Source organism: Solea senegalensis, unplaced genomic scaffold, assembly GCF_019176455.1.
Source record: "Solea senegalensis isolate Sse05_10M unplaced genomic scaffold, IFAPA_SoseM_1 scf7180000014739, whole genome shotgun sequence".
In the NCBI taxonomy this organism is placed as follows: domain Eukaryota; kingdom Metazoa; phylum Chordata; class Actinopteri; order Pleuronectiformes; family Soleidae; genus Solea; species Solea senegalensis.
This window is the reverse complement of record NW_025321114.1, coordinates 1-21467: the sequence shown is the minus strand read 5'-3', so window position 1 is coordinate 21467 and position 21467 is coordinate 1. Positions and strand designations below refer to the sequence as shown.

Below are 21467 nucleotides of genomic sequence, written 5' to 3'. Positions count from 1 at the left end.
GGTGAACAACACCAGTAAGCAGAGAGCTTTGGTATAAACATGACACAGCAAACAGGAAGAAAACACAACACCATACCAATGTCCTTACCTTAGCAATGGTTTTGTCCAAGTCCACCACCATTTTATGGAGATTTTCCTCTGCAGCTAAAACCACAGGACGCACAGCGGACACTTTCAGTTGCTTGGACTCGTCAATCACTGACCGGAGACTGTCCAGCGCTTCACTGCAACGACACAGACGTGAGAGTCAGGACGAGGAAGTCTGAAATACAATCAGTATAAAAGTGATGACAACATCACATGACACTGTCTGTGGATGTCAGTGTACAGTTATGTTATAACCACACTGACACCAGATGTTAGGCTCTGTGTGTGTGTGTGTGTGTGTGTGCGTCTCACTTGGCTTTCATCAGAGCTGCACCAGCGTCCTTTACAGCACAGTTTCTGTCAGCAAGAGCAACTTCCAGATTCTTCCACTGGGCTGATTTCTCCTCAGGTGGAACCTGGATTCAAGAAGCACAGCAATGACATGAGTGTTTCATTTAGAGGTGGATCACATTACAACACATCAGCTGTTATCACAGCTCAACCTCGTGAAGACTGGACTGTACCTCTGCTTCCATGGCCTCCTTCAGTTTGTGTATGTGCTGTGTGACGGCCTGCAGGGCGGCTTCCTGAGCTCCAATTGCCTGCAGTGTCGCTTTAGCCGAGCTCGCCAGGGAGTCTTCAAGGCTGGCTGATACAGCTGCAAGACAGACAGACAGGGTTAGAGACAGAAAAGAGAAATAGGGATGGACAGACAAGTACACAGACAGGTGAACATTAGCAAAGCAGACAGACAGGACAAAAAAACAGACAGAACACAAAAACATGGTGAAAAACATCTCTTCCATTAGAATCAGTCTTTGTTTATTGCATGTGTGTGTGTGTGTCTAGCCTACATGCTACGACGTCCTGCTCCTCCTGGTCTTGTTGGGCCAGTCTGGCTGTCACCTCTTCTATTGGACGCTCCTTCATTGTTTGTGGTGCTGCAGGCGACTCTGAGTCAGAGTGAGCTGCTTCCTCGTGGTCATGACACTCTTTGCACTCTTCTGAAGAAACACAAAAACAGATTCAGTGCAACACCTTGTTTAGAATTCTTCTTCTGTTGTTGTTTGTGACTGTTTGCCTGAAACACTTCTGCAAGGATTTCCAATGATCCCGACATTATCGTGAACGACACACTCAATTATCTCACATCAAAATAACGGTTGGTGTCCAGACCTTTACCTTTGATGGGCGGAGCCTCTGTGTCACATGGAGCAGGCACTGACTGGATCTCACTGATGGCTGAGATGATATGAGTAGCCTGTGCTGAAGCCTCTGGATGAGACACAGATTACATGAGCATGAGTGCAAATAAAGATGCATTTTCAATAGCAATTCAAATGATGACAGTGTAATAAATGCCATACATGCTAAATGATGCTCAGAAGGCAGAGCAATATCTAGTTCCTGCTTCTATCCTCATCTCCTGCAGATTGACAAATACTAATATTACATATATGTAGTCAATTTAAATCATTGAACAGTATAATTAAAATACATCTATTTATCAATAGATAGTTTTTCTGATTGGAAAGAGATGTCCACAAACTAGTAAATAAATATTAATTACATAAATGGGTTAGGGTTTAGAATTAGGCGGGGTACACCCTGGACAGTTCGCCAGTCCATCACAGGGCCACACACAGAGACAACATTCACTCAAACATTCACTCTCACACTCACTCCTATGGTCAATTTAGAGTGTCCAATTCCCCTAATCCCCACATTGCATGTTTTTGGACTGTGGGAGGAAGCCGGAGAACCCGGAGAGAACCCATGCACACACGGGGAGAACATGCAAACTGTTGGGCTATCCCAACCGGGGCTCGAACCTGGGTCTTCTCGCTGCAAGGCGAGAGTGCTAACCACTACACCACCGTGTGCCCCCCCACAGTCATATAGTTAAATCTATCAGGTTTACTAAACAGGGGAAGCTACAGTGTGAGAGAGAAGACTTACCTGCAGACATCTCTGTGCTCAGAAAACACAAACAATTCAACAAAACAAAATCAATCACATAATAATAACGACAACAGAAAAGGACCTAAAAATCATTCCATTCAAAAAGTAGAATGAGCTCATTCCAGTTTAATCAAAATAAAAGAAAAGTTCACTTTAAATATTTCTAATATGACGTAAGAATACTGACCCTCTATGCTCTGTGCAGGCTGTGATGGGACGGGACTGCTCTCTGCTTCCTCCTTCAGCTTTTTCTCTGACTTGACTTTGGCCTTCATCTGTCTTTCCATCATAGATGGAGGCTGAGGCTTCTCCACCTGCACAGCAGAAAGATGTTAAGCTAAAAAATCAAAGCCAAGAAAGGGAGGGGTGAGTCGAGGTGTCCTCCATTTGTTACAATCTTTAAATCTCACAGACTTTAAGATCCAGGGAAATTCCACAGAAGCAACAACTGTGTTGAACTCAACTTGATTTAATTTGAACCAATTTGAGAAAACAGTATCAATATGATGGGGATGAATTTGAATGAGCTAATGAAGAAGAGGCTCGAGCTGTCCTAACACACCATGACTCTATTGCTACGACTGTTGTAATCAAGACCTGATTCTTAAGTGGGAGGCCGCCATCTCGAGGAGCAGGTCCCAAAGCCAGATCCAGCAGCCAATCTGAGTATGGAACATTCTTCTCAACAGCCGCTCTGAACTTGTGGTCCCATTTGGCATAAAGTATTGTTCCTCCGATGCCACCACCTACAGTCACCAAGCCAGCAGCTAGCACTTTAGCAGCAGCACCACCACCACTGTGAGGGACACAGGACAACGGAGGACAGACAGGACCAGGTATTAATACGGAGTAAAACTGGAGCAGCGTCGATTCACTGATCTACATACTGTACTGATTAAATGAGCAATGACATGATGGAAACTTTATATAAAGCACATTTACTTTCTGCTTAGTGATAATATCCTTAAATATCCATCACCGGCCTCTGAACAACAATATATTATGAATGTTGTTATATCTCACACTGTCCAAACAAGCAATACCATATTCTACCACGATTTTAACCATAATATGCAAGCTTTAAATTGACTTCATTTAGATTTTGTAAAGACCATCTTTGTAGTGTGTGTGTTACCTGGTCTCTCCTGCTGTGTAGTGCCGGCAGTGCTGCAGGTTGGTTCTCCCACAGTTCCTCTAAAGAGAGGGAAGCAGATAAAAGAACAACTGAATAAATAAAAAGCAGCAGAACTTTTTCATGAAACATTCTGATAAAATCTGAACTATGAAAAATAATGAGGACATTTCACAAATAAACGTAACCACATGACTAACACTTGGAAGTCATGCAGAAGGTAACATTAGTCCGGCAGAGAGAATTTGTGCAAACATGAACTGCACAAGCTTCCAGACAACAGAGACACTGATGTCAGACGATGCTTCACATGGAAAAATGACTGACTGTGCTACAAGCTGATAAAGATACAGTCAGTGGCCCAGAGAAAAGACAGCAGTGAGGAAAGCTTAGTCATCTTTTTTTGCTGACACAATCATTTTTATGATTATCAACAATTAGGTTGCCATCGTACATCCTTGGTTTATATGTATACACAGTAGGGGCAGAGAGAACTGCTAATTTAGTTGAATATATGTCCTGTACATACGGTGAAAAAAGCAGGATAGCGCTGACTCTATATTACACATTATTACATAATAATATGGAGTTTCCACAGCCTGGTGCTAATGAGGCAGAAACTACTTTCTGAGGTTCTGGTTAAAGTTAGGATTGAGATGTGAGAGTATGTTATATATATACATATATATATATATATATATATACATGCACTATATAAGAACATGTAGGATATTAAAATGTGGATTTTTTCAGAGGCGTTTCAAGGGGAAGCAACATCTTTATGTTGATGTGCCAGTGAATGTTGGTGCAGCCTTAAGTCATCGTTACTTAGGCTCTAGTCTGGGCCCTGCTGGTGACAATAACTGTGGAAAAACTGGCTCCAACACTTCAATAACACTTTTCACTCAGGCCATGTTTTAATTTAAATAAGTATATGGACACTGAGTAGAATGAAGAAGGCACCGCTACAGTAAGCTCTGTGTAAACATGTCTCCCTCTTTGTCTCTGACTGAAACCTGAAAACATTTCATTCACAGAAGCACAGCGAAACAACACAACACTTAGCTGTAGCAGTTAGCTTAGCCATCTAGCGGCTAACAGTGACATTGACGCTCTTTCTTCTCCTGACAGCGTCACTACAGCTGCGGCAGCGCCACACTGGGGCGGCAGTGACCTGTTCGCTGCTTTGTAAGTGAGCAGCTGGGTCTCACTGACGGTGGGAGCTGCCGTGACACCTTGAGCCAGGCTCTGGGTCATTGAATGACAGCATGCTAATGACAACATGGTGCTGCTCAGGTTGTCCGCAGCTAGAGCCGCAGCTGAGGACACGAGTGTGCGGAGCACGCGCTGAAGCTGCGGTGAGCTCTTACCCGGGTTGTGGCATGAGCTCCTCTCAGACAAGCCCTCAGCATGGTCCTCGGTCTCTTTATGTTCTATTCCTGGTGAAGTGAGCCTGCACAGGGACCGGGACGCTACTGCTACACTCACTTCTCCTTCTCCTCCTCCTCGTTCTTCTTCTTCTACGCACAGCAGTTTGATGCATGTTGTATAAACACTGCCCCCCTCAGGCTGACCATAGGCCCGACAACTGCTGCTGGTTCCACTAGAACACTAACACTTTGACACAGATGAGACGAACATTTCTGTAGAATCGAAACTAAAACAAAGGTGAAAGTGCTGAAAATCCAATTATGTCTTCATTCTACTGTAGATTAAAGTGCTGAATAATTCTGTTTGGCAAAAAACAAGTATTTGAAGAGCAATGGGCTGAAAACGTGCAGGTAACCCTAACCCCGTGTTTATAGATGGATGGATGGATGCCATGTGCAGAGCAGATGAAGAACTGTGCTTGTTGTTAATAATACACAGTGTCTCATAAGCTTATGATTCAGCTCTTTTAAAGCAAATGTATGGTTTTATGCTGCACTATTCAATTTTTTTTTTTTTTATCTATTTTAGTCGAACTTCTTGTTTTCTTTCTATTCCTCTGTGTTTTATTTATATTGCCTTGCCTTTGGGGTTTATGTAAGGAAAAGTTCTTTAAAAACAAATGTTGCTTAATAAAAGCTCATTCCAATGTTATGTTGTTTTTATTAATGTCTCCTCTCAGACTCCAGAGTGAATAAGTGAGAAAGTTGAGTTGTCACATGAGTGAAGACAAACAACAGCCTCACTCATGTGAGTCACGTCCTCTCAGTTCTGTGAAATCTATTCTTCTTTATTCTCTGTATACACTCGCTCATTCCAAATATAAACACGTGTCTGTGGAGAATATGACTGAAAACCTGTGGAGAGAGTAAGTATAGAGCACTGAGAGAGACAGTGCACCTGAATATAGAGCCAATGTCTTTCCATGTTTCTCACTCTCGCACACACTCATGGATCCACTGACACATGTGACACTTCTGTGACAGCTCTCTTTTCCCATTGCTGTCAGCATATTATTATCTGTGTCTGTGCTGCTGTGCACATGCAGGAACATGTCCAGGTCGTACCACACATGGACTGACATTAGCAGCTTCTGTCAGAGACCACAGCTCCAATCAAACCTGGGACATGTCCCTATTGTCTTCCAGTCACTCTCCTGTCTTTCATGATTCTGTTTCTCCATTCACACATGCTTCTGTGTCATCTCATTCCATTTATCTTAATTCCTTTGTCCTCTGACCTCATTTCTATGTCCATCCACCTTTCCCTGTACAAAGACGAGAGAGTAAAAGAGACACAAATAGATAATAATGACTAACTAACAGAATCTTGACAAATTCAAATGATAGTCTAATATTCTATTAATTTTGCATGCATGGAGAAGCTCCATAAGTCTGTTTATGCCGCTGTGATGTGTGGTGACCTCGCTCCTTCTGGATCCCACTCGTGTTTCTTCCTGAGTGTGAAGCATGCAGCAGGTGTGGATCAGACTGTTTCTGCTTGTTTGATGTGTGTTTGAGTGGAAAGAGTGCATTGTTGCATCACATATGATCAGATGTGTGAATATGCTTGACTTTAAACCAGGACTGTTCTACTCCTTAAAAGGCGGAGTCACAGTGTCTCCATGGAGACGGTAGGGGGATCATTACCCTGTATCAAGTGAGGGGCCTTTTGTATCAGTTATCGTCTATCAATGATTATCAACAGTAACATTAACATTAAAAATATAGTGTAGTGATACAGACAAACTGATGGGCAGAGATTTTATTGTTCACACGTGTTAACATAACATATGCATGCATGTTTGTGGTTGTGTCTCAAACTCTGTCGCAGAACTACTTTTCTCCTTAAATGATTTAACAACACTCTGCTCCTGAGGTCTGTCACAACTTAATGTTCAAAAATCCAGACTGTCCCTTTAATAATTGATAAATCGCCTCTTCAGCCAGTACTGTGGAGAACAGGCTGACAATGAATGAACTTCTGTGGAGTAGAGCTGGGCCAGCGGTCAGTGATCAGTGTATGGTGACATCCACACTGAGGCATCATCTCTCTGTGATCAGCCTCACTGCAGCTGTAATGAAGAACCTTTGTACGGCTGTTGTTTGTTTCCTGAAGTCATTCAATCAATCTTCAATCAATTCTATCGGCTGGCAGTGAAATTTCTGCTGTGGCGTGAAACCACATTGACTTATATATGTTGGCTTTAGGTTAATTAATGCATTAACTTTGCATTATCAAACTATCTTCACTAGTCCACTAGTCTCCTTCCCTCTGCCTCTCGTTTCTATCCTGGTTTAGCTGATGCAGCACAGATCAGCACAGATCAGCATAAAGCTCATATAGTACATTCCACATACACATACTGTGGGCTAATTTAGCATTTCTCAAACGTGGTTTAAACTGTGGTGGAAGTGTAATTGTGCCTTCAAGCTGCTGGACTGCAGCGACTGAGCTGGTTACATACAGTCCCGGTCATTACCCACTCTAGTGAAGGACTGTAATTCCCTGAGGATTTACTCCACTGTGAGGAAATGAGTCATATTGACAACATACAATACCCAGGTGGACTCTTCCAGAACTCAAGTGCACATTAAGGAGAAATGCATTACAGTCAGCAGCTATGCAATAAAACACAACCCAGGGCTAAGGACAATCAAAGAAGCATGAAACAAACATAAAGCCTGTTATACTGTTTCTGAATGTCTTTCAGGACTGGAGCGTGATATCATCCTCTGAATTCCTCTAATTACACCGGCCTCTTTATTTTAAAGTTCACATTTAAAGCTCAATAGCACAATGTCAGCGGTTGTGGATTTTTGACACGATCAAACAGCTCAGTGAATTATTGCCCATTAAGCTGAGAGGTGCAGGCGTGGCTGTATGAATGGAGACATCTATTCAATCACAGGAGACAGAAACATGGAGAGAGGCTTGAAACCTGGATCACCTCCATCAGGCTTCCATTTCAGCTGCAGTTACCTTGAGCTACTGCGATTAGATTTGTTTTCTGTATTTTTCTTCACAGACCTTCATGCACAAGGTTTTGGTGTCAACACTTATATATACTTTTAAATACTGAAATTCATGTTTTAAAGTGTACAACTGAGTAGTGTGCAGGATTTATGACCCTTCAACTCAAGTAACAGTACATATCTTTCACCTTTTAGTCTGTTTGTATTGTTTGTATTTATACGTGGATGGAACTGGGACTTTAGGCTGTCAATCAATAGTCAATTAATCCAGATTACATTTTTCAGATGACACAGTAGTAAATAATGAAAAGTGAAAATTCACAATGGGTTTAGTGCACATGCACACATAATTATGCTCACAGTCGCCCTGCTGTAGAGTGTGAGACGGGTTGTATGTGTGTACATATTGTACACACATACAATATATATATATATACATACATATACATACACACATTTATATAATATATATATATATATATACATAATGTTATGTTATGTTATATTATATTATATTTGCATGCATTACATATTATATGCACTTAAATTCCTTAAAAGACATCCTCCTGCTTCTGCGCTCCTCAAACAATCAGACCGACTTCCTTCACTCCCTCCTTAAACAATGCCTTGGTCATCACAGTCAATATTTAGTGTTGTGGGTAGAAGGTAAACAACAACATGACCAACACACGACAGTATATAGTCTACTATACAGTGAGTCTGCTGTTTATTGTGCCTCTGTGGGACTTCCTGTTCATCTCCCACTTGAAGTGGTCAGGCTACCTTTCCTTCCTTCCTTCCTTTCTTTCTTTCCTTCCCCACTTATAGATAGAGCATTTTCAACATGTATTAATTTTCCTTCATTGAAGAACTGGAGTGAAATAAGAGTAGACACGGTGGCAGAAGAGCACAGAGCCAGAGATATGGATGGATGAACTGCTGTCGAGACAGGAAAGAAGGGAGAGGATTGTCTGTAATGAAAGAGGTTGATAGGAGTGGAGAAGAGAGAGTCATTGATTTTAGAGAGAGAGTTACTGTTTATTTATATCACACAGAAATAAGATGGCGATGCAGAGATAGTCAAAGTGAAACTCAGTCTCCACAATCATCTTCTTACTTTTCTGCTCATGTGGACTCAGACTCTCAACCACTGCTCTCTCCTGCTTTATCCTTCACACCTGCACAGGTCACCAGTCCATCGCAGGACAAACAACCATTCTCTCTCACTCACAGCTACCGGCAATTTAGAGTCCAATCAACCTTTTAAACTAGAGAACCTGGAGAAAACCACGCACAGGGAGAACAAAAATCCACACAAACCAGAGACCGACATGATTATATGTGTTTAAAAACCAGGTTTTAGTCATTTATGTAAAGATACACAACATCATTTCCATTAATAATCAAAGTTGAAACAGAATGGGACGTCCTAAAATGAAGTTGGTATTGAATGATGCAGATGATGTAAACTTGTAACTTTTCATAACAACATTAACAAAACACAAACAATCTGCCACAGTTTCATCCTATAACTGTGTCACCGCTCACCCTCCTTTCTTTTTATTTTGAACAGATATAATATTCCTCATGGTCTGAGTTCATGTTGAAGCAGCGACATCTTTTAACTGTGGTTATTAGCAGAGAGATGCAAAGGTTTGGAGTGTGGAACACAAACAGACAGAGGACATAACTTAAGTCCACAGCAGTGTTTCAAATGAACTGATCTAAGTGCATATTGGTGGCATCTCTATTTATCAGTTGTTGGTTTGCTGCCAAGAAAAGACATGAGGGACATCGAGAAGGATCTTAGTTTTTTGTAATAGGAAGCAATGGATTTTATGGGCTCCACAGTCCATCCATTGTCTTTCTACAGCCATCTCTCCTCTTTAAGACTGCACCAAGCTGTCATGTATCCCGACTCAGTCTGGCTCAGATTAACTCAGGTCAGCAGCACAGGGTTTTCACTGGACCTCCTGAGAAGCAACCAGCTCAAAAGCAATGTTCTCAGCCCCTGAAGCCAGGACAGTTTACATTAAGCTCAAAGTTGGTCTTTTCATTGATGTATACTGTGTGTGTGTGTGTGTGTGTATGTATATATATATATATATATATACATATATACACATATACACACACACATACATACATACATATATGTATAATGGGACCATAAAGAATATTAATGTTAAAAAAGGAACGACAGCCTTTAATAAAACCTGTTTGATCATCTGCGGGCGGCCGTCTTTCTTCTGCGAGCAAGGAGGAAGCTGCTTTTAAGAATTCACTCAAGGACCCATCAGGCTTTTGGGGATTTTCTATTTTGCAGGGACTTAATTGCATTAATAAGCTTTCCCAATAAATGAGTCAAATAAAGCGTGGTTGCTCTATCAGGTCAGCTGACGGGACGAGAGCATTCTGACACTATCCAATCCAATTTATTTTTAAACCACAGGGTGAAGTAAAGTGCTGAACACAAGATATAAAATCAAAAACTAAGACATAAAATAAAACTACATCTGGGTTAAAAGCCAAAAAAAAGGAACCGAAAGAGAGAATGCGCGACCTCCCCGAAGCCTCCGCCTAAGAGGAGCTGATCTGCAGATCTTAGAGACTGTGAGGAACATCACAGAGAGATTATAAATGAATATTTACCATTCTGCTTTCGGTCTCCTCCTCACTTATTCTCCTCTCCCCATCATGTCCCTCCTCTCATAAAGTTTTCAGTATTTTTATGTAAGATATTTTCATCTCATCTGTGGAATTTATTTTCTGCTTCATAGGAGAAACAAAGCCTTTTATGAGCTGCTGTATATTATCCACTTCCTATTGATTTTCCATCCCTTTCTAGATGGAATACGTCAAATACTTTGGTAATTCCCTGCTGAGGGCACACACAGACCAGGTTCACTATCACAGTCACTTTAGTGTCTCTGATCCATCGTGCTTAAACTCTTCCACTTTCAAATCTCTAACCCGACGTTGCACCGGCCGCTCGGATGAACAGTGCCGTGTCATGTTCCTGGATCTGAGGTTCATACAGGTGCTGCTACTTTCCCAACCTGGCACCAAGGTCATCCTCTCTAATGTCCCTGCCTTCATACCTGATGGATTCCTCAGTTTACAGTTGTCCAGACATGGAGAAATAATGTCCTTCATCTGCAAGCTCTTGTCTCTATGAAAGTCTCCTTTACTGAAACACATAGTGTCTCATCGCACCGTCACAGGGAGTTTTTATTCTTTAACTGCACAGAAAAGCAGATTTTAGATGACGAACATGCAGAGCCTCATCCAGCCTCTCAACACGCCTTGAAGCAGCTGATCCACTCTCAGGGCCTGATGGATGAACCCAGACTGCAGACAGAAAACCTGGTCCCGCCTCAGCTGTGCCATCATCATGCCTGCTGCTCTTACAGATCATTCCTTGTTCTCTTAACCGTGTAGGTGATGATGTTTATACTGAACTGACCTGAACTCTTATAATGTCTGTGTTTGACGTTATAGTTGAGATCACATGGCACGAGAAGAGGAGATTCAGGGCATCAGGGTGAACCACCACCTTTCTAAGTGTGACTCCAGCTCTGCATGAGTGGTGAGCAGCCAACACAAGAAAAGAGCCTTTAGAGAATTTCCCTCCCCTCTCTACACTGGTTACACTGTGAACTGCAGACACAGTTCACATCTTAAAGAGGCAGAGAGGAACCTTTTAGCATCGATGGTCCGTTTGTCAGTGAAGTCAGTGAAATTGTATTTCAGTTAAGCCGGCTGTGGTCAGAGTGGATACACAGCACTGACACAGCAGAGACGCATGAATTCAGCAGAATTCAGCACGAACAGAACAGGAAGTAATCACAACACCCAGTTTCCTTTTGTTGACACCACATCGTAAGAATCCTTACAATCCCAGCATGCTCCTGTTTCTTTGCTCTCTGTGTTGTCTTTACCACAGAAGAAAACCTCGTCTCATGAACAAATCGTTTCAGGAAGTGAATCATTTCATTCACCCAAACGATTTGTTTGTGAATGAAGCAACTCTAAACTGAGTTATTTATTCTGAACATTATCATTTCATGCTATAGCTCTCACTTCATAGAAGTCTTTGCATATTATTGAATTTTTTTGTTTGTAGATTAAAGAGCAGTGTTAAGAAACTCTTCTTATTGTTAAACTACTGTTGCATAAATAATGATAATGATCTTATTTCTGTACAAATCAAAATAATATAGGTGATAGGTGTAATTTTGTTTAGATGTTTTGGTGGAAATAAAGCTTAAATCAAGAGTCAGACTTGGAGGGACAGGAGACTCACAGTTACAGTTTTATGACTGTAATATATATAGACTTAGCAATACAATGAAGAGCATCATGAAACAAAAACTAAAGGAGAGATGACACAAACAATGGGAGGAGAGGAAAGTAAGGAAAGTGGTTTTTCAGAATCCAAAGAAAGGGGGGGGGGAATCATATCAAGGGTCAGATTTGGTCAAACAGCATTAAACAACACACTATTCAGAATCAATAAACACAATAAAGGCAGATGTGATCACTGTGGGCAGGAGGAGACAATGTTATAACACAATGTCAGAGATATCAAAGGGAGGAGAGGTTATGAGGTCACAGAGATCAACATCTCCATCCACTCTCTGTACCAGATGTTTGTCAACCGCCATAAAACCTCAGAAAAGAAGACAGAAGAAGAAGAGGGACAAAGTCCTGAACTGTGGTTCAGGACTTTGAACTGTAGAGGGCAGCGTTTAGCCTCTTGTTGTACAGTCTGATGGATTTAATAGGAGAAGAAGAAGAAACCAGCACACGACTTCCGGCTCGTCCTGAGTGAGAAAAGCTAACGCGATATCACTTTTTCCTCGACAGGTAAATTACTCGTTATGTTTGTATAACTTTATTTCTTTTTTACCTTAAATCTACTGTAACGTATTTTTGTTATAGCAGCTCTTAGTAGAGCTTGAGAGATATTGTTTTTCATACCTATTTTGAAGTATTACTGTGAAGGGTAGACCGGAAGTGGCGCGGAAGTTGACGGCTTGTTATTAGCTTGTCTGCTTCGTAATGATCAGACCAGGCTTCACAGACGGTGGTGTCTGTTTACTCTCTGTTTACTTTACTGTCTGTTTACTCTCTGTTTACTTTACTGTCTGTTTACTCTCTGTTTACTTTACTGTCTGTTTACTCTCTGTTTACTTTACTGTCTGTTTACTCTCTGTTTACTTTACTGTCTGTTTACTCTCTGTTTACTGTCTACTTCTCTGTTTACTTTACTGTCTGTTTACTCTGTTCTTTACTTCTGTCTCTGTTTACTGTCTGTTTACTTTGTTTACTTTACTGTCTGTTTACTCTCTGTTTACTTTTACTGTCTGTTTACTCTCTGTTTACTTTTTACTGTTTACTTCTTGTACTCTCTACTTTACTGTCTGTTTACTCTGTTTACTTTACTGTCTGTTTACTCTGTTTACTTCCTGCTTTTTACTGTTACTGTCTGTTTACTCTGTTTACTTTACTGTCTGTTTACTCTTCTGTTACTTTGTCTGTTTACTTGTTTACTTTACTGTCTTACTCTCTGTTTTACTGTCTGTTTACACTTTCACTTTACTGTCTGTTTACTCTGTTTACTTTACTGTCTGTTTACTCTGTTTACTTTACTGTCTGTTTACTGTCTGTTTACTCTCTGTTCACTCTGTTTACTGTTCACTTTTACTGTCTCTCTGTTTACTTTACTGTCTGTTTACTTGTTTACTTTACTGTATGTTTACTCTCTGTTCACTTTACTGTCTGTTTACTCTGTTGTCTGTTTACTTGTTTACTGTCTGTTTACTCTGTCTGTTTACTTCACCGTCCGCTTACTTGTTTACTCTACTGTTGTTTACTTCTGTTCACTTTACTGTCTTTACTTTTACTTTACTGTCCATTTACTCTGCTTACTGTCCAACTCCTGTTTACTCGTTTACTTGCTTACTTTTTACTCTCCGCTTACTTTACTGTCTGCCCGTTTACTTTACTGTCCGTTTACTGTCCGTTTACTTTACTGCCCGTTTACTTTACTGTCCGTTTACCCTCCGTTTACCCTCCGTTTACTGTCTGTTGTGATGATTTAGTTACATTAGTTTACATGTGCGCTCAAAGTAGAATATAGTTTGCGTTATTTTACTGCAGCACATGTTCTGTTGTGGTTTGTTTTCATGTTCTGATTTCTGAACTGTTTATTTGAATTATAACATAGGTGACGATTGATTTGAATAAACCTTGTTTTACAGGTCCATTGCAGAGTTTGAGTGTTTCCATAACCACGTCCTGATGTTTGCTAGGAAGCGTTTTAGCTTCAGTCCTGCGGTGAATGAAGCTGGAATTGTACTGACTACAATGACCACAGAAGGTGTGATGGATCCACAGAGTATGTTAAAATCAATATAAATGACTCATTGGTTTTCTTTGTTCTCTGTATTTTGGTTCATAATCTGATTTCAACTCTTCTTGTATGGCATCAAAGAGGAGAAGGATGTCTTCAGGACGTGGACTGAGAGCAGACGACCCACGTCACCTCAGAGTTCACCTCCATCCACCTCAGAGCTCCTGGAGACACGAGTCAGCAGGTAAAACCTTTAAAATGCACAAGTAAATGATTGTAACTCTTATCAAAAGACATCAGTGCTTTCCAAAGTGTGTGTTAGTTGTAATTCAAGTGTTGAATTGAGATTTGATTTTTCAAATCTGGTGTTTTTATTAGCAGTGAAAAATCAAACCCTGTCTCATCTGACAAGACAAATTTTATTTTAAAACAAGAAGCATGTTTTAAAACAAGTTTTTTTCTCAGCATGTCCTTGTTCAAAATGTAATAAGTGTAATCAGTTTGTTTGCTCTCTTGAGACTCGTCCGTATAACTGTCTGTAAAAGAATAATAAAGCTGTTTTTGATTCATCTGGATCAATTTCTTTTTATAGCAGCTTCTTTGTGTATATTGTTATTCTAATGCATGTAATCAGAATATTTGTAGTATGAAGTGAAATTTTGGTAGAAAAGCACCACCGTATAAAACTTTATTCTAAAACATAAATACAAAACTATAATAATATGTATAAATGTTCTAGTGGAAAGTGTGAAAGAGGATTAATAGATAATTATTAAATACAAGTGATGGCAATTGCTTGTGTTTAAAATACAATTTAGAATTGAATAAGTCTGTATTATTAGGAATGACAGAAAGTGAGGGAATAAACAACCATACAAATAACACGTTAGTCTACAACATTTTAAATTCTCCAAAATAAAGTTACAGAATAATTTGTTGTAAGATCCTAATGAACATGTCAGTGACATGCTTTGGTCAAAATACCATAAGGATGAAACATCATAGTAGTTCAATAACCCTGCGAAACCCTTTCACAACGCTCAGTTTTTCGTGCATGGTCCCTTTATATGCAAATGAGACACAGGCAAACACACACCCACTTCTTCCAGGGGGTTTCTGATTTGTCCTCTTTACAGCGCTTTACAGCTCTATTCCTCTCCCCCTCTCTCCACTAGTTCTGACTATATCAACATGGCAGCGTGAGCAGAAAACAGCGAGAGTGCCGTCACAGGAAGAGACGTCCTACATAAGGATCGAGCCGAACACTGTCCAACTGTAAATCAGTTAAAAACACTAAAGGACAGCCAGCGGTGTGCGGCGAGCTGAATAAACTGTGAAGTGGTGCGAACACACGTTTGCTGTGCAGCCACCAACAGCACACTTGTCCCTCCGCGTTGACATAATACCGCTCTTCCTCCCTCGCCTGCACTCTCGTAGGAACAAGGTGGAGCTAAGGTGGAGCTCTCCAAGTAAACTTACTGGTGGGGCGGTAACATTCGTGGTGAAATGCGCATGCTGCCGTCATAAGCGCAGGGAATTCAACATTGCGTGTTTTATCGTCTATACTTACACTAAGGGGGACCACGAAAACATGACTGAGTATTCTTTTTCCACACTTTGGCGACTGGTAGGGCCTCCAGAGTCCCAAATATAAGTATTGAAATAGTTAAAAAGTTGATTTTGCATAATATGTCCCCTTTAAGTTTTAGTATGAAAGCTGCGCACTCAAAGCATACATGACAAACAAGTATCCGTGTTTTAAAGGCGCTAGACTGAGACACAGGGCAGACCTGCGTCATCTGGTCCTGAGACTCACTAATCAAATAACTCTGACTTCAAACCAGCACTGCTTTCCAAACAGTTCACCAGATTATGACTAAATCAATGACGTGCGTCTGAAACAGCAGACGAATCAAAACCACAACTAAGAACAAACTCGGTCGCTATCAGATCTGAGAGCATGAACAGTGGCAGAGTATCTTATTACTTTCACAAATACAATGCAGACACACATTGTGACCAAATACACACAAAGTAAGTAAAGCGTGCACTTGCTCTGCAGACATGAAATCTAATGATATCATAATTGAATTGCTTTATTTTCAATATAAAAACATTCATAAAAAAACCTTCTGATCTCATCAGGATAATAAACTTCACTATAGTGTGAATGAAACTCTCACAAACAAGGCTTTTTCTTTTCTTTAATTTTAAAGAGTTATTTTTCAAAGCTTAAGATGTTTTTGCAGTTCAAAGAAAAATAAAATAATGTCTTAATATAGTTGATATTTGTCATTCTGGAGCTCTACAGAGCTTGTCCATCAAATCTTATTATGATGTCCACTACTTTTAAAGAGACAGTAAAGGTTTTATGAGGCAGTGCTGGAACCATGAAGCAGCCAAGTAACTTTAGTAACCCGGCAAATGAAAGGATGGAGCGGAGTGACTGTTTGTTTTACTGATAACATTTTAGATTTGAACATTTTCACATTATTGCATGTTTTGTTTTGAAACAAGGTTTTTCAGCATTCAAAGGACATATTACAATATGTAGGGATAATATAGTATATTAATACTATGATATGTGTAGTTTTCCATTGTAACCAACAGCAGTATTAACAAAATACTTAATTTAGTATTTTATATCATTTCTGTTACTTAAAACTTTGTGAACTTGCTTTTACTTATTTCCCATTATTTTAAGAATTGTTTTTCAACTTGTAATTTCAGCAGATTTTATGATGCTGTTTAGGAAGGGAGTGTTTTTATTATTTGGATGGATGTGTGACATCATCACCCCACAGAGAAAACTGCTCACTGTTTGGGTTTTAGCAGCAATCAGTGCGGTCAGATCTCACAGTGAGGAGCTCCACATGTGTCTGTTTGCAGAGAGACCTACTCAACATGGAGAATCATTACAGCGTCAGAGGCACAGACGTGGTCAGGGACAGAAGGCTGAGGTCCAGGCTGAGGTCCAGGCTGAGGTCCAGGCTGAGGTCCAGGCTGAGGTCCAGGGCTCACAATTCAGTCCTGAAACAAACACTGAAGAATCAATCTGGCAAAGGAGTGAGTGTGTGAGGAGCTGGCGTTTATAAGGAGGGCTGATTGCAGGAGATGAGGAGCAGCTGTAATCACAGGTGAGTCGTGTTGGCTTGATGAGGAGGTGTGTCTTGGCAGGTAGAGTGGGTGGAGTCAGGTGAGTGGAAACTGCTTAACTGTGACATTTGTGTCACATTATTTTACAACTTCAACAAACACTGAGCGAAACAAACATGTGGAACTATTAATGAAGAAAGACGTGACATAAATCACATGAAGCTGTGAGTAACTGTAAGATGTAACGACAGAGCGACTCATCACTGACACACACTCACTGATAGAGCGCCAAGACGCACACACACTCAAACACACACAAAAACACAATCTGCCAAGTTTGCCAAATGTAGAATTGCAGATTCAGTAATAGCGAGCAGGTCTTCCTGCTGCATTCACTCTCTGTTTCACTTTCACTTCCTTGAGTGTCTCTGTGAGGATTGTGAAGTCTACCTCTAACTACATATCCACTCTTATATTCAGCTTCTGTGCTTGTAATCTTGGTTTGTATTCACTGCTCATCCTCGTAATCTCTCTGACGTTTGTGTTCCTCTTTCTTCTCTATGACACAAAGACAAGGCCCAGTTTATGTCTTCATCTCCCAGGACAAATTAAGTCCCACCTGACCCAAAGCTCTAGATACGAGGATCTGAGACAGACAGGTTTGTGAGCGTGTGTGTGTGTGTGTGTCTGTGTGTGTTAAATAGCAGGGTTCATAGACCATTGGTCCTCAGTTGACTCTTGGCTTGAACCTGTTCTGGAAATTCATCACTGACCTCACTGTTAACGTGAGATGGACAGAGAAATAACGTCTTACATTTAACATAAGACAAGGACACACTATTATCACTGCTTATACATGCTGTTGCCGTGTCGACATAATAAGAAGCAAGCACTGCAGCAGCGCTTTAATTTTATATTCAAAAGTAATAGTATGAAAGCTGCTTGCAAAGCACTTTCCTGCTTTAAACTGCAATGAACAATAGTAGTAGTGGGTAGTTTTTGAATTAAGGGCACAATTATGTTATGTAGAGTGCCATAAAAATGGGCCACAGAGCTTCATGTTTTAATAAGAAGCAGAAGACTGCAAACAGTGTGTTGTGGTTTATGTTATTAGTAAAGACTGGGGTTACTGTGAACCTCATAACTTTCATTTTAAAATTTAAAGTATGTAATGAATGTAACTGCCCAACAGTCAAGATGGTGCACACAGGTTCCATAACACGTTTGTGTCCAGTATAATTATCAAAACTGTGTCTAAGCACAGTCTTTATAACCCTAACCCTATGCATTAGTCTCCTAAAGATGGAAACTCAAATCTGTGACAAATCCAATTATAAATATATATATATATATTTATGAAACTTGTGTAAAAAACACACTAAAGTTGGGACAGTCTGCAATATCAGTTATATAATGCTGTTCTGAAAGGTTCACTGCTAACAGGTGAGGATATGGAAATTGTGTAGAAATAAGCATCCACCAAAGATTTAGCCTTTGCAAGCAGGGACGGGTCTAAGACACCAAGTTCTGTCTGTCACCATGTACAATTCACAATATTGTGAGAAGGTTCAGGAAGTCAGGGGAAATGTTGGTGCGTAGAGGCTCCAAGGATGAAAACTGCGACAGAATATTTGTGAACATCAAAACCTCAGGTGGTATTATGATGTGAGAAATATGATAAGATATGAGAAAAAGCTCCTGTGATGGACATAGCCAAATGGTCTTGGGAATCATTGACACTTATCACACCTGAAACTGTATTAACCAGAGCCAAAGCCATCCCTCACAGCAATGCTGTCAAGTTCTCATGTGAGATGGAATCAAAGACAGTGGAAACATTCCAGCTCGATTTGAGATGCAGAGGATTATACTGCAGCGACGGAGGCTCCTTTCACAACTTTTACCAGAAACTCCAACACTGGCAATTTCAACAGGACAATGTCAGACTATAGTCCCTAAATGTTATCAGTGCTAAGCAGTGCATCAGAAATGCACAACAGCACATAACATAATTTCATAACATATTTTGTTTTTCTTCTTTGTCTCAAGGGTGGTTGTACTTGGTCACATGACCATTATTTCATACAACATGGTGAAAAGCAGCTTGAATTTAAAAATACTGTTAAATTTTGATTAAACAGTATTATGATTCTGTTGCCTGTTTAGTTACTTGTTCATCTCTATGTTTTATGGAGCAATTCTCATGCAGAACCTAAACATGTTAAAAATGCATGAAAAGCACATGTAAGAAGCCATGAGGAGTTTATAACTGGATCACCTGAGGGTCATGCTCAGGTTGCATCTGCTGCTAATAAGCAACCTAACCTGGGAGCTGCTGAGAGGAGCAGTTTCACTCTCACTCTACTCTCATATTTAAATGAACTAAATAAACAGAAAACACTGCATTATCAGCACCAGTAAAGGCTTGGCTCACCACCTCCTGTCGTCTGTAGGTCATTTCATCTGTGGAGATCCATTCATTGCTCCTTATCCCACTCTATGCCAGACGTCCATGCATCTCTTTTTAAGGCTTCTCACAGAGGAAGGGGAAGAGACCAAAGTTTGCTTCTTTTTTGGCAAGAAATAACTCAGTGGCAGCTTTGGATGACAGCTTGAGACACCCCTGTATTTTGAGCTCAGTCCTGTTTCCTATTATTCACCAGCAGCTGTTTGCAGTTCTTGCTGCCACTGGATGAGCCAGGTCCCTTCAAGCAAGGCTATTTCTTGAGTGAGGCAGAAATGGGCATCCTCTGGGTCAGCCTTGTATTTGTAGATTTCGTCAGAATTCAGACCATAACTGAGACAAGCATCCAGTGATTTTGGTATGTCAGTTTTTCAATTTCGTTCTCCATCTTGAGCAGACACTCTCGCCCTGCACTCAGCTTAGCTGTTATTTTCACTATTTTTCCATTCCACCTGTTAGCAGACTCATTCTGCAAGATAACTGTTGTGAATGCTATGAAGGTTGTGAAGGCTGTGAAAGTTGTGGAGGTTGTGAAGGTTGTAAAGGTTGTGAAGGTTGTGAAGGCTGTGAAGGCTGTGAAGGTGGAATGCTGTGAAGGTTGTATAAGAAGAAGGCTAGGAAGGTTGTGAATGCTGTGAAGGTTGTGAAGGTTGTAAAGGTTGTGAATGTGCTGTGGCTGGGTTGTGAAGGATGTGCTGCTGTGAAGGCTGTGGCTGTGAAGGTTGTGAATGCTGGTGAAGGCTAGGCGAAGGCTGTGAAGGTTGTGAATGCTGTGAAGGTTGTGAAGGATGGAAGGTTGTGATGGTTGTAAAGGTTGTGAATGTGCTGTGAAGGGCCAGGAAGGTTGTGAAGGCTGTGAAGGCTAGAATGCTGTGAAGGCTAGGAAGTGTGAAGGTTGTGAAGGCCAGGCGTTGTGAAGGCTGAAGGCTAGAAGGTTGTAAAGGTTCTGAATGCTGTGAAGGTTGTGAAGGCTGTAAAGGTTGTGAAGGTTGTAAAAGGCTAGTGAAGGCTAAAGAAGGCTAGGAATACAGTGAAGGCTGGGTTGCAAAGGTTGTACAGTTGTGAAGGCTGTGAAGGTTGTGAACATGTAATGAATGCTGTGAAGGTTGTGAATGCTGTGAAGGTTGTAAAGGTTGTGAAGGTTATGAAGGCTGTGAAGAATGTGAAGGCTGTGAAGGTTGTGGACATGTGAACATGTGATGAATGCATGCACAGGTCTCAGATGAGATGGAAGTGAAAGAGCTTGGTCTGGTAATCACTTCAATTATCACTTATATCACACAAAAACAAAACAATTTGTTTGGTTTATAAGAATGAGTCCTTTATTTGAACAATAACCACCCAAACACCCTCTGAACAGTCATGTCAATAATATAATAATGTACAGACAACCATGCAAATGTTTAATAAATGAAATTCTGTCAAAAGTTTTTTATGCGGCTATCTTATTTTCATTGTTACTTTTGCCATTCTCTCCAGGTTCTCTGGCTTCTTCCCACAGTCCAAAAACATGCAATGTGGGGATTAGGTAAATTGAACACTCTAAATTGACCATTGGAGTGAGTGTGAGAGTGATTGGTTGTTTGTCTCTATCTGTGTGTGGCCCTGCGATGGACTGACGAACTGTCCAGGGTGTACCCCGCCTATCGCCCGATGTAGCTGAGATTGGCACAGCACCCCCCGTGACCCTCTGGTGGAGGATATAGTGGTAGATAATGACTGACTGACTGACTGACTGACTTTTTCCACCTCCAAGCTGAAGTTTATTCACAGTACGTGAGAGGGTTTCTCAATAAAGGAAACCTTTGAAAGTATTCAATCTAAGTTCAAGGTCAACTGTTACCGCACAGGAATTGTTTATTTCCCACATTTGTTCACCTGTTCTCTGTGGAAGAGAGGAGGGCTATTTCTTTCCACCAGTTTAGTCCCAATCTCAACGATGATCATTTGATTATATGCAGATTT

At 40.7% G+C, this 21467-nt stretch overlaps 1 protein-coding gene and 2 long non-coding RNA genes across 4 annotated transcripts; 1 reads left to right on the top strand and 2 right to left on the bottom strand.

Moving 5' to 3' along the window:
• Window positions 1–3: 3 nt before the first annotated feature.
• On the bottom strand, window positions 4–4699 carry immt (inner membrane protein, mitochondrial (mitofilin); the record flags this gene model as incomplete). Its single annotated transcript, XM_044016745.1, has 10 exons — window positions 4552–4699; window positions 3185–3243; window positions 2647–2845; window positions 2237–2363; window positions 2047–2058; window positions 1270–1362; window positions 942–1091; window positions 612–745; window positions 400–503; window positions 4–224 (listed from the first exon to the last, which is right to left on the bottom strand). Coding segments are annotated over exons 1-10 (1141 nt in total), but the record flags the coding sequence as incomplete, so codon positions are not given.
• Window positions 4700–12392: 7693 nt separating this feature from the next.
• LOC122761497 lies at window positions 12393–19277 on the top strand. Of its 2 annotated transcripts, XR_006358557.1 has the most exons (5): window positions 12393–12453; window positions 13851–13987; window positions 14084–14186; window positions 16832–17079; window positions 17610–19277. It is a non-coding gene; the product is annotated as an uncharacterized LOC122761497 (long non-coding RNA). The 2 variants fall into 2 exon arrangements; XR_006358556.1 differs by lacking the exons at window positions 16832–17079; window positions 17610–19277 and having other exon boundaries at window positions 14084–14515.
• Window positions 14020–16904, bottom strand: LOC122761499. Its single transcript, XR_006358558.1, has 2 exons — window positions 16842–16904; window positions 14020–14193 (listed from the first exon to the last, which is right to left on the bottom strand). It is a non-coding gene; the product is annotated as an uncharacterized LOC122761499 (long non-coding RNA).
• Window positions 19278–21467: the final 2190 nt, after the last annotated feature.